Here is a 15247-nt window from a genome sequence, read left to right as displayed (position 1 = left end):
GTAACTTGTGGTTCTACAGTCTTGGTACTTAGAAGAATAGATCCCACCTCACTCCTTCTACCCTGCTTCCAAGTGCTCTTAAAATGTACTCATCCATCTCCCGCACTTAGGGAATCTGAAAAAAATAATCCATGCTCACAGGAGAAGGCTACAGGGCTTTATGTCCTTTTACCTTCTTAGCCGAGCCTCCCAGTAAAATAATAATAATGCCTCCAAGCAGACAGGATCTAAAGTATCAGCTAAATGTTCAGTCTTAAATGAGGAGACTGATGACATCACAAACAGCTTGGTGGGGGCTTGGAGGTGGTATTTTGGGACAGAAAGAGAGAAACATACACTTTTAACCCCTATGCTATATTGTCTCCACTGAGGGTGCACACACAGACACACACACTTCACTCACACCCACATATGCACACACATACACACACCACAGGTGCACACACACCCCGAAGGTGGGTTCAGGTATTCAGCATTATTGTTCTTCCAGTTTCTCAGTTTCTAGGATGCTGCTAATTAAAGCATGGCAGGGACTGGTTTTTGTCCCATGAATCCAGAGGAGGTGCCTGTATGACTGCCCTAAGGTTTCACCCTGGAGCATCTGCAGTCAACAAAGCATGCTAAGGCTTTAACGTTTTACCATCATTGTGCAGTGCAAGAGAAGCTTGTCAGCCTAGGACGTCTTCTTGAAGTCTGTGCCACTGACCTTGTTCCAGATGAGGACAGGTGTCGGGATTCCGATGACCTCACAGCTCAAGTACACCTGGGCACCAGTGACATTCCAGATGTCCTTGGGGGGCGTCACTATGGAAGGACCTGCAGGAGAGGGCACAAAGCCAAAGTCATCTTTTAAATAGCCCTTCACATGAGTCAGCATCTTAGGGAGAAAATAATAATTGTGTTTATGAAGCCGTCCCCTTGGTGGATTATCTGAAGCAAATTTCAAAGACTACACTGGCTTCCTCCTGCCACCAGCATGATTTTAAGGTCCACTTTGGGAATGCATAAATCTAAACAAACAAAAACAATTAGGAAGAAAAATTTGTTATGAAAATTTTCTTCTTCCCCAGACCATGCTTAAATGAGTGCTAATTTACCAGCTGTTTTTTTTATTATCTGGGACTTTTCCAGTAATAATAAAATTTTAGTTCCAAAATGTTCAGTGTTTTTCTTCTTTTGTTTACTGCTATTTCTATTTTGGTTGGAAAGGCAACAAGCAACCGCTCCGTGGGTAATGGAGAAAAACACCTAAGAGAATATTTGAAAATGTGCTGAGCACCCAGACAAGATGGAAGCCTCTGCCTCAAGAAGCTCAGGATCTAAGGTTGAAACGGGTGATGAGACAGGGAAGAAAAGGAGTGCTGTGTGCCTTAGGGGATTGTAAGGGACACCTTTATTTTTAATTTAATTTTATTATTATTATTTTTTGCCACAAAATCTCGTTCTTCCACCCAGGCTGGAGTGCAGTGGCTTGTTCACAGTTCACTGCAGCCTCAAACTCCTGGTCTCCAACGATCCTCCCACCTCAACCTCCCGAGTAGCTGGGACTATACGCATGCACTACCATGCCAGTTCATTTTTAATTTTCTTTTGTAGAGACAGGGTCTTGCTATGTTGCTCAGGCTGCTCCTGAATTCCTGGCTTCAAGTAATTCTCCTGCCTCAGCCTCCCCAAATGCTGGGATTATAGGTGTGAGCCACCATGCCTTGCCGGAAGGCACCTTGGAACAGAAGAGGCCCGGGTGTCGAGGAAGGTGGTACAAGGGTCCTTCTCCCAGTGTGGTCAGGTGAGGCAGCTGGTAAGAAGGAAGACGAGTGACTGATCTACTGGGTGTGACCAGGGTCCCCAAGGAGAGGGCCCTTTCCCAGGGTTCTCAGTGTGCAGGTCCCTAGCAGGAGGCATTGGCAAGTGGGGGGCACCCTCAAGCCATCGCCTAAATAGAGTCAGCAGGTATGGGACCACTGAGAGACGCCAGAGTGATGCTCTTCCATTCCCACAATTAGGGAACACACCCACCACCTTCTGTATCATGGCACCCTTTGGAGAAGGTCCCTACTCAGAGTCAACACAAACCATGTGCATCCTTTTTGCTGTGAAAGTGGTGGGACTCTCTGGTCCTAGGTTAGCTAACTATGGCCTGCGGGCCAAATCTGGCCTGCCATCTGTTTTTGCATGGCCTGTGAGCTAAGAATGGTGTTTGCATTTTTATTTTTTTTAAATTAAGAAAAATTTTATTTTTTTGAGAAAGGATCTCAGTCTGTTGCTCAGGCTGGAGTACAGTGGCATGATCTTGGCTCACGGCAATCTCCACCTCCTGGGTTCAAGCTCAAGCGATTCCCATGCCTCAGCCTCCCAAGTAGCTGGGACTACATGTGCATGCCCAGCTAATTTTTGTATTTTCAGTAGAAAGAGTTTTGCCATGTTGGCCAGGCTAGTCTTGAACCCCTGAACTCAAGCGATCCTCCCGTCTCGGCCTCCCAAAGCGTTGGGATTACAGGCCTGAGCCACTGTGCCCGGCCTGCATTTTTAAATGGTTGAAAAAAAAAATTAAAAGATGGATATTTCACAAAGTGTGAAAATTGTAAGGAAATGTCCATAAAATAAAGTTCTGTTGGAACACAGCCACACTTATTTGTTTCCTGCTGTCTCTGGCTGCCAGAGCAGTTGTGGCTGAGACTGCATGGCCTAAAAGTATTCACTGTCACTGGTCTTTTATTAAGAAATTTGCTGATTCCTGCTCTAATCAACTGAGGGAGACTGATGCCTAAATAAGACATTATGGGAAAGCCTCAGGACTTCAATCCTTTACACATTTTCCGGAGCTGATGCAAGTAACCCCCCTGGGCGATTTCTGGTTCGGCTCTGAAACACAACACTGTGGAAGCTAACAGATACCGAGAGAGCGGGTGCTGCTGACTGCGCCTGTCCGCTGATGGCCTGGTTTCCCGGCATCTGCAGGAGAGAGGTGCACACCTACTTTTTATTTACTGGTAATTAGTATGTCACTTCTGCTAATTCTAAATGCCAGGGTTCAGCCACCAGGGGGCTTCAGAAAGACTCGGGACTGTCTGCAGAGGACGGTCACGGAGCTGGCAGCCTGGGTTCCTCATGTGGGGCAGTGTGAGACTCCAGAACCGAACCTGGCCCCTATTCCATGCTCAGCATGGTTTCTTGAATGAATAAATTAATGACCCCTTCCGAATTTTAAATCTCTGTTGACTTGGGTCTCCTATCCTAGCAAAATAGCAAACTGCAGGGTCATCTTGCATCAGAGTCCTGGGAAAGGGACAACCTCCCCTTTAGGACTGGAAAGTTTTCTGGCATAATCAGCATTCAAAGGACATGAAGTCTCTCCTTTTGCAACAGGCTATTTCCAGCACAATATTAATTTCTTGAAACAGAAAGGAAATGACCCCAGTGTGCAAGATTTTCCCACTCATCTAAAGCATTAGAAGCTGATTTTTTTTTTTAATCTCATGGGATATTTTTATTTTTTCCCTTTGTAGGAATGTGCCAAACAATCAAAGTTTGGAAAGCTCTAAATACATTTCGTGCTTCCTTCCCTCCAAACCATAGGTCTGAATAGGAAGCATATATCCTGGCCAGGGGGCTTGGCTCTTCTGCTGCTAACATGAATGTGGTGAGCACAGTGGTGCAGTATTTATGTTTCTGGCTCTGTCTCAGACATTTCCTAGTCTGGATGCAGCAATACAGCACCCTGCAAAGGGCTGGGCCTCACCCTATCCCAGGCTTCCTCTAGGGCTCTGGGACCCCAAGGGCTTGGACACCACAGAGCCGGATCTGGCTGTGCTTTGAACTGCCTTCGCCCACCTCTCGAACGGCCCTCACGCTGCTCTGTTCTCCTTCCCACACACAGACTTGGCAGGAGGACTTCAAAGCTCAGGGGATCTCAAAGGATTGTTCTGAGAAGAACATACCAGTGTTCAGAGATCTGGGGGGAGCTCGGGAACAAAGCTGCTTCTCACAGATCCAAATCACACAAGGAATGCAAGACAATTTTATTGTGAGGATCTGAGGGCCTCAGCCCTGCCAAAACCTACTTACTTGAACCGTGTTCATCTCCCTATTGCCAGTACAGGTAGCAGGGTCATCAGTCTTGGGCAGGGGGCAGATTCTAGAGGGCTAACGGACGGGTTCCAGACTGATTTTCTGCCAGAGATCTTGAAGACATGCTATGGATTTTTCCCATGGGATTTAAAAACAGATGTTCTTAGTTTTAGTATAGTCCAATTTATCAAGTTTTCTTTTCTATGGTTAGTGCTTTCTGTGTCCTGTTTAAGAAAATTTTTGCCTAGCCCAAGGCTATGAAGATCTCCTGTTTTTTTCTACAAGCTTTATGGTTTTACCTTTCACATTTAAGTTTTTGCTCCATCTTGAATTAATTTTTGTGTGTGCTATGAGGCAGAGGTCAAGGTTCATTTTTCCTCCCCTAAAAGGACATCCAATTACTTCAGCACCATTTGTTGAAAAGACCTTCTTTTTCCCAATGAATCATAATAATGCCTTTGTGGAAATCTACAAGACCCACTGCATATGTGTGGGTCTATTTCTGGACTCTGTATTTTTTTCCACTGGTCTATGTGTCTATCTCTGCACCAATAACTATGGCATAATTTAGAAATTATTTGTATTAAAATTGAAGCACTAAATAGAGGGCAGATATGATATATCTGTTTTCCCCCAATCCTCTTACTATTCCAAGAAGCAAAACACTCTAGGACAAGCAAGGATTCTTTTTTAATTTTTATTTTTGTAGAGACAGAGTCTTGCTATGTTGACCAGGCTGGTCTCAAACTCCTGAGCTCAAGCAATCCTCTTACTTCGGCCTCCCAAAGTGCTGGGATTACAAGTGTTAGCAACAGTGCCCAGCCATGAATTCTTTAAAAATACCTGAAGGCAGGAATACTTTGAATGACAGCCATCTTCAGGGGATTCAATATTAGGACAAATCTTAGCATGGGTTCCTCTTTCTCCTCTCCCAGTGCTTGGAATACCTTAGGTAAATGGGTTGAGTCAACATTTGGATTATTCTAAGAATGTAAATGATTTTGTCAATCCTGCCACCAGGCTATGCCTAGAATTCTACAAGACTTCCATACTACAAAAATCTGTAATATTCACTGACTCCTGTTGGGGTGATGGAGTGGAAGGGCAGAGGAGGGGCTGTTAGGATTAGTTTGCTGCACAACACTTACAAAAACCCTTGGCTATTTCAAATATCCTTGAACAAATGCTGGGTTTACTACAAAACAATATGTAAACTGGAAAGTACTAACCTACAAGAACTGCCTTTGGTTTGAGATACAATCTCTTGCAAAAGAAAGTCACATCAATAAATTATTAGTGTAATATTCAAGTGATCAACAGACCTCTTAGAGTAGGTGGAGGCAGGTTGGCCTCCACCTGACTTCCTGTGTTGCAAAAATCTGTAGGGATTCAACATTCTTCCCGGTACTTTGTTCAGAGCTGATACCCAGTAGGATTCCTATTTACTAAGCTGTGATTGGTTCTTTACCACTTACCTGGTCTGGAAATTCCCCCAGAATATGCAAAGGGAATGGAAACATTCTTTTTTTTTTTTTTGAGATGGAGTTTTGCTCTTGTTGCCCAGGGTGCAATGGTGTGATCTTGGCTCACTGCAACCTCCGCCTCCTGGGTTCAAGTGATCCTCCTGCCTCAGCCTCCCAAGTAGTGGGAATTACAGGTGCCCGCCACCATGCCTGGCTAATTTTTGTATTTTTAGTAGAGATGGGGTTTTGCCATGTTGGCCAGGCTGGTCTTGAACCCCTGACCTCAGGTGATCCGCCCACCTCGGTCTCCTAAAGTGCTCGGATTACAGGTGTGAGCCACTGCACCTGGCTGAAAAACTCTTGATAAAAGCAAATTACAGAAGTTTTAGCGAAACGTAAATGAAGACACATAGTGAGAAAGAATAAGCAAGCGACTTAATAGTGACCCACAGGGACACCAAGAGGACAAGTCTTGTATAGAAGAGAAGAGATGCTGAAAATGTTTTCGGTGGATACGATGGCAGCCTCAACAATGCTGCACTCTCTTCCCCGACTCTCAAGAACCATCATCCCACATTTTCCATTGAGAAGCAATTTCACTGCCAACAATCATCTTGAATTGCAATTCCTGACAGTTCTGTTCTACCTCAGGAGAGCACTCTACTCAATGACTCTGTACCAAATAACTTCTAACTCTTTCCACTCTGCCTTTCTTCCAAGAAGGTCAAGGCAGATCCGGAATTTATTTATGTTTTTAAGAATAAAGAAATTTTCAGGTCACTCTGAGCTAATTTTCTCATACAGAAAGCTCAAAATCACTCCTCAAGGCCAGGCGAAGGGTAATAACAACACTATCATCTAACTCATACTCAGTGTTTGGATTCCATTTAAAACAGGTCACAGAATTCTGAAATGTATAGGGACAAACATCAGGATAGGTCCAATTATTTACTTATCCTTGCCCTTGTTCCATTAAGAGCTTCAGGCTGCTCAAACATCTGTGTAGCAAACATCCTGTTCATAGAATAAAGGACTGTGCACTGCCTCCCTCTGCCCTGTACCCACCCTCGGCAACTCCAGAAAGCAACCAAGCTGTCTTCAGTGTTGGCTGATGTAAAGAGATATCCACCCAAGGTGGACTACCCACATTTTTCTATCCAGATGACTGTACCCAAACCAGGCTACCCCATTTTCCTTTTACCTTACGCACTCAATTAATTCTCATTCAATCTCTTTAGATCCTTCTCAACCCTCTAAATTCATTTTCTTGCCTTGCCTATTTTTTATAACTATTGCTCAGTAACCTTAGAGCGTCTCTTCTTTTTGATCATTCCTTAGAGGGTCTCTTCTTTTTGATCATTCCATGAAGGGAAAGAAGAAGAAGAAAGAAGGGGGGGAGGATGATATGGTTTGACTGTGTCCCCACCCAAATCTTGAAGTGTAGCTCCCATAATTCCCACGTGTCATGGGGGTGGGGGATGGGACCTGGTGGAAGGTAATTGAATCATGAGGACAGGTTTTTCCTGTGCTGTTCTCGTAGTAGTGACTAAGTCTCATGAGATCTGATGGTTTTATAAAGGGCAATTCCCCTGCACATGCTCTCTTGCTTGCTGCCATGTAAGATGTGACTTTACTCCTCCTCTGCCTTCCACCATGATTGTGAGGCCTCCCCAGCCACGTGGAGCTGTGAGTCCATTAAACCTCTTTTTCTTATAAGTTACTCAGTCTCGGGTATGTATTTATTAGCAGCATGAGAACAGATTAATACAGAGGAGGTGAAGGAGAAGGAGAAGAAAGAAAAAATGAAGAAAGATAGCCAGATCCTAAAGGAAGTTATAGCAAGGAAGACAAAAGTTCTAAGTTTGGAACAAAACAAAAATTCACTACTATGAAATATATCCTTGGAACAAAATTACATTTGTACTCCATAAATTTATGCAAATAAAAAATAAACATTAAAAATAAAGTAAACTAAAATTCAATTTAATGAATCAGATCACCTTAAAAGTACTTAGAAGTCTCCTGCAGAATCTCCACCTAAGTCTGCATACTCCTCCTTTGCCATATATTTTCTTTTTAGAGACAGGGTCTTCTCTTTCACTCAGACTGGAGCATAGTGGCATGGACATGGCTCACTGCAGCCTCAATCTCCTGGACCCAAACAATCCTCCAACTTCAGCCTCCCAAGTAGCTAGGACTGCAGGTGTGTACCACCACACCTGGCTAATTTTTGTATTTTTTGTAGTATGGGGTCTTGCCATGTTGGCCAGGCTGGTCTTGAACTTCTGAGCTCAGGCAATCCACCTGCCTCGACCTCTCAAAGTGCTGGGATTACAGGTGTGAGCCACCATGCCTGGCTTCTCCTTTGTCCTCTCACCTTTTTTTTTTTTGAGATGGAGTCTTGCTCTGTCGCCCAGGCTGGAGTGCAGTAGTGCAATCTTGGCTCACTGCAAGCTCCGCCTCCCAGGTTCGCGCCATTCTCCTGCCTCAGCCTCCCAAGTAGCTGGGACTACAGGCACCCACCACCATGTCCGGCTAACTTCTTGTATTTTTATTAGAGATGGGGTGACCATGTTAGCCAGGATGGTCTCGGTCTCCTGACCACGTGATCCACCCGCCTTGGCCTCCCAAAGTACTGGGATTGCAGGTGTGAGCCAACGCATGTGACCTCCTTTGCCACTTTAAATTAAGTTCTAGACAAAAGACTCACAGACTACCAGATTATATTAAGAATATTTGATTATAATCTAGAAATAGGTATGTTCTGAAAAAGTACTACTGATATAGAAAAGGTAGTTTTATAGATGGATGGATTTAAATTTGGAGTATTATGAGTTTGTTCAGAAGAGTTTAAGAAGGGCAGTTTTCACAAAACACACAAATATCATGAGGAAAAGACTTTGACATGAAATTAATTTTGAATTTGACCAGCAATTCATTCCAGCTGATTTTATATAAAGTCTTAGTAGTGAGGACAGAGTTAAAATGTGTTATCCTATAAAAAGCACAGCAGGAACAATATTAAAGAAGTATGTGAACAATTTCCTAGTCTCTTACAGAGCACAAAGCACTCCCCAGCCATGACCTGAGATGTCCTCATGATGTTACTATTTAAAAAAAAAAAGGCAAAAGCATTCTTGGGGACAGAACACTTGGCTCTGAATCCTTGTCTACAATTTATAGCCAAAATACCTTGGAGAAGCCACTTAACCACTTTTACAAGATGAAGAAACTAGGAAGTGTCTAAGAATATCCTCTTTGGGTTTGGAAGTAAGTGAACCTATCAAGAATGTGTCCTAGAGCTGGGTCATATGGCATCGTTGGCATCTATGAAGTTCTGAAGTCCCACTGCCTGGGTCTGGAGCTCTCATTCTCTGCAGATCAGTTCAACACATTTCCTCATCTACCCTAAACACAATGTATGTGACTCATAATATGGTTCACTTCCTCAGGGATTAAAAAAATAGAGCTTATAAAGGTATCACCCTTTACCTAGTTAGCCAATTTTTTTCATCTGAAAGAGCTGTGTAGAAGATGCTAGAAGCAGTCATGTTTGAAAGCTAAATATACTTGAATTAAGCCTGGGAAATAGTCAAAAGTCAGATTTCCCCCAATAATCAATTTCTGTCCTCCAATATCATATTGAACTATATATTTGTTGCTTCTTTGCTTTCCTCATTTCCCCATCATCTCTTCTATTTTTACCAATTCACTCTTCTACGTCATTTCTACCCAAACTCTCTCTCTGCTCCCAGCAGTCCTGCTCACCTACCATTACATATTCACTACCCCTTTCATCACCTTTGCTTATGCTGATGGTCTTGCCTACTTGGAATATCTTCCCTCCTCTTATTTATTATCACACTTTATTGGACATTCTAAGGCTGAAGTTTCATTTCACTTTCACATTTTTTGAAGCCTAACAGCTTCAGGCTCCCCCTTATTTCTTCTCTAAAATCCTGTTGGGTTCAGTAAGTTCCACAGGGCGTAGTGCATCACTGTTCTCTAATGCTATCCTCAGCTGGCCTAATTGAGGATGCCAGCATCCTGTTGGAATCAGAACTGAACCAGGAACCACGGAATCAAATGTTCTTCATGTTCATTGGAAGGAGACAGAACTCAGGTTGTATGAAGTGGGTATAGGGCAGCAGTAACTTCAGAACAACATAACACGATTAGCCAAACAGAAGTGAAAAGATAGCCACTGTCTTGAAAATGCACCAGTGTACACATGGCCAAAAGCGTACACCTCACCAAAGTGGTGTTATAGCTATCTTATTTATCAGTTGGCAGATTATTCATCATGATTTTCTTTAATCTTCCACTTGACTTTCTCTTGCCATAAGCAATGTTTCTTGGCTACTAACCACTCACCAACCAATTAGTATATGACCAGGAGATGCAAATTAATTTGAATATACATCACTTGAAGCAAATCCCACTGAGATGGGTAGGTCTGCTGGAAGAAAAGGATTATCAATCATCCTCACACCAAATCATGCTGGGTTATACTATTCACATTATGGTTCTCACTGAGCATTTATTTTATTATTAATTATTTATTTAAGTTTTATTTTTTTGAGATGGAGTTTTGCCCTTTTGCCCAGGCTGGAGTAAAGTGCTGTGATCTCGGCTCACTGCAACCTCTGCCCCGTGGGTTCTCCTGAGTAGCTGGGATTACAGGCACCCATCACCACACCCGGCTGATTTATATATATGTATATATATATATTTTTTGATGGAGTCTCGCTCTGTCACTCAGGCTGCAGTGCAGTGGCGTGATCTTGGCTCACTGCAAGCTCGGCCTCCTGGGTTCAGGCCATTCTCCTGCCTCAGCCTCCGGAGTAGCTGGGACTACAGGCGCCTGCCACCACGCCTAGCTAATTTTTTTTTTTTTTTTTGTATTTTTAGTAGAGACAGGGTTTCACCGTGTTAGTCAGGGTGGTCTCGATCTCCTGACGTCGTGATCTGCCCACCTCGGCCTTTTAGTAGAGATGGGGTTTCCCCATGTTGGCCAGGCTGGTCTCGAACTCCTGACCTCGGGTGATCCACCCGCCTCAGCCTCCCAAAAAGCTAGGATTAAAGGCATAAGCCACCGTGCCTGACTTTTTAAAAGTTTTTATAGACAGAGTCTTGCTCTGTCACTGAGGCAGGAGTGCAATAGTGCTACGATCATAGCTCACTGCAGACTTCAAACTCCTAGTCTCACGGATCCTTCTGCCTCAGCCTCCCAAGGAGCTAGGACTACAGGCAAGTGCAACCATGCCCGGCTAATTAAAAAATAATTTTTTTTTTTTTTTTTGTAGAGACGGGGTCTTGCTTTGTTGCCCAGGCTGGTCTCGAACCCTTGGCTTCAAGTGATCCTCCCTCCTCGGCCTCTGAAAGTGCTGGGATTACAGGCGTAAGCCACTGTGCTTGGGCTCTTACTGAGTACATACTAACACGGCTAAGACATTTGAGTATGGGGACTTCTCCAAGTTATGACAGATTTGCAAACAACACTCATCTTGACTCTTTATGCTGGGTCCTGAAAATAGTGTGTGCATTAATACCAAATAAGGGGAAAATCAGGGTTTAGGAAGGATCTCAGATACCACATATGGAGATAGAGAGTTCAGACAGCTTGGCAAAAATCCCTAGATTGAGATGAGATTCTGATAACACATTGAAGGGAACAGGACCACACAAAAATACAAAACGGGAAAGAATAGTAGGAAGGCACTATGGCCAAGAGGGGGAAGGGGATGAAACAAGTGGAAGCTTCCGGATATTAAATAAGGGGAAGCAGTAACTGTATGGCTAATTAAAGAGCAGAGCCATCTGCCAAGGCACGTCATTTAGGGAACTTCCAGAGGCGGGATGATGTAGCAGCTGAACCCTGGTATGGGAATCTAGCACATGGTCTCAGGAGTACTGGCTGAGGACAGCAGGGGCGGAGAAGAAAGTACAACACTTTGGGCAGCGTAGGCCAGATTTAATCTCAAGCTTTTAGTTTAAGGCAAATTCATCTGGTTATGGAACCTACTGTTAGTCATTTCCACTTTAGTGTGAATGAAGAACCCATAGTTTATAATAATGGGACCCTGCCAAACACGTCTAGGGCAAAAGTGTGTAAGAATTGCTTCCTCTTCTCTAAATATAATCTACTGGGGAGGTGTTGGGGAGGTTTAGCGCAGTTAGAGTAAGAACAAAATGCTGGGAGGTAATAGACGATAGTGAGTTTGGACGTGGACTTGGAATCAGGAATTCTGCTCTACCACTCCTGAGTGATGCAACATTGCACGAGTTACTTCACTTCCCCCGCTTTGTTCATCTGTGAAATGGAATGGTAGGATCTCAGTCACTAGACCATCAAAAGGAAGGTTTACCTGGCATGGGGTAAACATTCAATAAGTATGAGCTGTTACTTTTCATTGCAGAAATTAGACTTTAATCAAGGAAGGTGAAAGACAGCGGCCTGCCTGAGGAGAGGCAGGAAAACACTGGCCGCCTCGGAACAGTGAGCGTGCAGGCCAGCCTGGGAAGAGGATTCGTGTGTGGTGAAGGGCATAGCAGAAGGCAGATGAGGTGGCCTTACCCTCCAATGTGTCTCTGAAAGTGGGAGTGTCATGATTCAAGTGGCATTTCCCAAGATGATTTTGGAGGTCTCTGCAGCAGGATGGGACATGGTGGGGATTAAGGCTCTAACTCAAGATCGCAGCAATAAGAGAGAGAAAAGGGGAAGACTTGGGGGATTATTCAGGAGGAACTAACACTACCCAATAAGTGACTGGATGTGGGGAAGAGGGGCATGACTTAAAGGCTGTGAGCCTCAAACATTACAGGAGGCTGCTGCATCATGAACAGAAGCAGGGGTGTCGGTCTGAGGAAGGTGCTGGATTGAGGAAGGGGAAGGGGTGGACTTGGGTTTAAATTTGCTGAATTTCAGGTATCACCTGGGCTATGAGGAGGCACTGAACCACAGTGGGGAGACCAGAAGTACCAGGGCAAGCACTATCTAGCCGACATTTTAGCCCTGGGAAGGCTATGTGTGGTCCTTTGGGTGAAAGGAAGACAGATTTGGCACTCCCTCTCACTAGTTTCTCCAGAGGCAGTTCCATCAGCTTGCTGCTGACTACCTGGCCCGTCCCCACCCCACCCCAGGTAAAGCAGGTAAGTGAATAGCAAGGCCTTGCTTAGCTTCCAGGCATGCATTTGCAGGGCCAGTCTGTCTAAGAGCAGACCATTCAATACTGTGCAGCTCTGGTGACCGCGTGCCCAGATCTTGTGAGCTGAGTTTCCTGGCTGATTGCTAGTTACCTCTGGATTAATAAGACACCTCATTTTGGCTCCAATCTTTGACGCTGAGAATCTTTGTAGGGAGCATTAAGTCTATTTTTCTCAAGTGGACGCAGTACTCAGATGTCTCACTACAATCACTGTCAATCTTGTGATATCTCACAATTAACACTGTAAGTTTGAACTGACCATGGAACATGCACAGAAAGTTGCTTCTTGCAATGTGTTGGTTGCTTGCAAACAAATCTCTTATTTAATGATGTTTTCTTTTTGTTTTTGAAATGAAGTATTACTCTGTCGCCCAGGCTGGAGTGCAGTGGTGCAATCTCGGCTCACAGCAGCCTCCACCTCCCAGGTTCAAGCAGTTCTCCTGCCTCAGCCTCCCGAGTAGCTGAGACTACAGGCACATGCCACCACACCTGGCTAATTTTTGTAATTTTAGCAGCAATGGGGTTTCACCCCATTGGCCAGGCTGATCTCGAACTCCTGACCTCAGGTGATCTGCCCGCTTCGGACTCCCAGAGTGCTGGGATTACAGGCGTGAGCTACCGCACTTGGCCCTTGATGATGTTTTCTTATTCTTGTCCCCTTCCTTGTATGGGTCTAGCACTAAAAAAAGTGGGGTACTGACAAAGAGTCTGACTCCAGGCTGTGGTTTTTGCCCATGGTGGTTCTGGTACATGTGATCTGGTGTCATTCTTGAAGGGACCCTGCTACTGCCATGAAGTACATCCATGAAGGACTTAAAACCGTGATCAGGTGTGCAAGATGGTGAACTCGCTCTGGTAACCATGTGATGGATGAGGTAACACGGGCTGTGTCAACAACATTGCCCGGGCATGAGCTAACTTATTCAGCAGAGCTCCTCTAGGAAGTTGGAATACCTACACTATCATCCTAATACCAGACTGGCTGAGGTCCACACAAGTTGAATCAGCAGGCTAGGTTTCGAATTGGTTTGAGGACCTGCAAGAACTGACTTTATAGAGAGTGCCTTCCTGAGAGGAAACTCCCTAGTGATGTTAACAGAGTCTTGGAAACACATTTTTTCCACATCTCATGGGCCTGTTCTGTCTGGACTATGACTCACCTTAAATACAAGTATTAAATGTTTTTGCTAGCAATTTCCTATTCTGAAAGCACTGAATTGGATTGGGAAGTTTCCACAGGAAACTTATTGCTAACCATGTGGATGGTCACACCTGATTCTGGGATTCCTAGAAGCCTAGATGGTGAGTTTCCCTAGGAAATTTCTCCTTCTTTTTTTGGGATGGGATCTTGTTACGTTGCCCAGGCTGGTCTTGGACTCCCAGAAGTCGAAGCTCATGCCATCTTCCTGCCTCAGCCTCCTGAGTGACTGAGACTACAGGTGAGAGCCACCAAGCCTGGCTAGGACACTTCATCTTGGAGTCCCTGTCCACTCTCAGTCTCCTACATACTAACCCAGTGCCTGGTATCCTCAGACATCAGGAAGGGTTTCTTGAACTACCTGTAAGGGGAGGCTCACCCATCTTCAAAGCTTAGTCTCTATCCATAGGCCCTGTGCTAACGAGAATTACAGTCTGCTTAGAAATAGATGTGCTTGGCTGCGCACGGGGTGTGTCAAGCCCGTAATCCCAGCACTTTGGGAGGCAGAGGCGGGCAGATCACAAGATCAGAAGATCGAGACCATCCTGGCTAACATGGTGAAAACCTGTCTCTACTAAAAATACAAAAAATTAGCCAGGCTAATTTTGGTGGCATATGCCTGTAGTCCCAGCTACTTGGAAGGCTGAGGCAGAAGAATTGCTTGAACCTGGGAGGCGGAGGTTGCAGTGCACCGAGATCACACCACAGCACTCCAGCCTGGCGACAGAGCAAGGCTGTCTCAAGAATAAATAAATAAATAAATAAACAAAATGAAATAGATGTGCCTCTGGGGAAGAGAATGTAAGAGATTCCCAAGTGATCTTCTACTTTAGGAGAGTTGGACTTGCTAAACCTCCTCCTGAGAACATTTTGCGAAGCTGAAGGCTGAGGCGTGAACTCCCTGGGAGGACGCTACAGTGGGGTCAATTCTGCTGTTCCCTGTACACTCTGACAACCAAGGAGGACCAGGAAGCTTAACATCTTGGGTCTTTAGTAGAAGACTAAAGTTCTTCAGCTCCCTGAGAACCAGGCAAGTGTTTAGCACCACTCTGCCCAAGAAAGAGATATACACTTTAGAAATCCCAGCAAATCCTTCAGGCCAGGCTGATAGCACTGGAAAGTGCCTGTGGGGTCCGACAGTGCAGTATAGGGTGACCTTCTTAGACCAGGAGCTACCAAACAGAGGTTTGTTCAGTCTCCAGAAGGCTATGCAGGTTGGAAAAGATTACATAGCGGGGCATCTGCAGAAATAGGCAGCAGACACGCAGAGCCTCAGCCACCGGGTACTGGCCTCTAGGAAGGATTCTGTC

General features: G+C 44.7%; 2 protein-coding genes across 2 annotated transcripts in view; one reads left to right on the top strand and one right to left on the bottom strand.

Annotated features, from left to right (window-relative positions):
- IGFBP7 (insulin like growth factor binding protein 7) overlaps nucleotides 1-15247 on the bottom strand; it is a 77819-nt gene that overhangs the window by 9037 nt on the left and 53535 nt on the right. The window contains exon 2 of the mRNA XM_001083041.5: nucleotides 707-816. Coding sequence (XP_001083041.3) covers nucleotides 707-816 — 110 coding nt within the window. The remainder of the gene's footprint in view (nucleotides 1-706; nucleotides 817-15247) is intronic.
- The window catches only part of POLR2B (RNA polymerase II subunit B), a gene marked incomplete at its 3' end in the record, with an annotated part of 126819 nt that overhangs the window by 58315 nt on the left and 53257 nt on the right, over nucleotides 1-15247 (top strand). The window contains 1 exon segment of the mRNA NM_001261497.1: nucleotides 705-814.

Source organism: Macaca mulatta, chromosome 5 (genome assembly GCF_049350105.2).
Source record: "Macaca mulatta isolate MMU2019108-1 chromosome 5, T2T-MMU8v2.0, whole genome shotgun sequence".
NCBI classification, from domain to species: domain Eukaryota; kingdom Metazoa; phylum Chordata; class Mammalia; order Primates; family Cercopithecidae; genus Macaca; species Macaca mulatta.
Note: the sequence above shows the minus strand (reverse complement) of the source record. Positions and strands in the feature narration are given on the sequence as shown.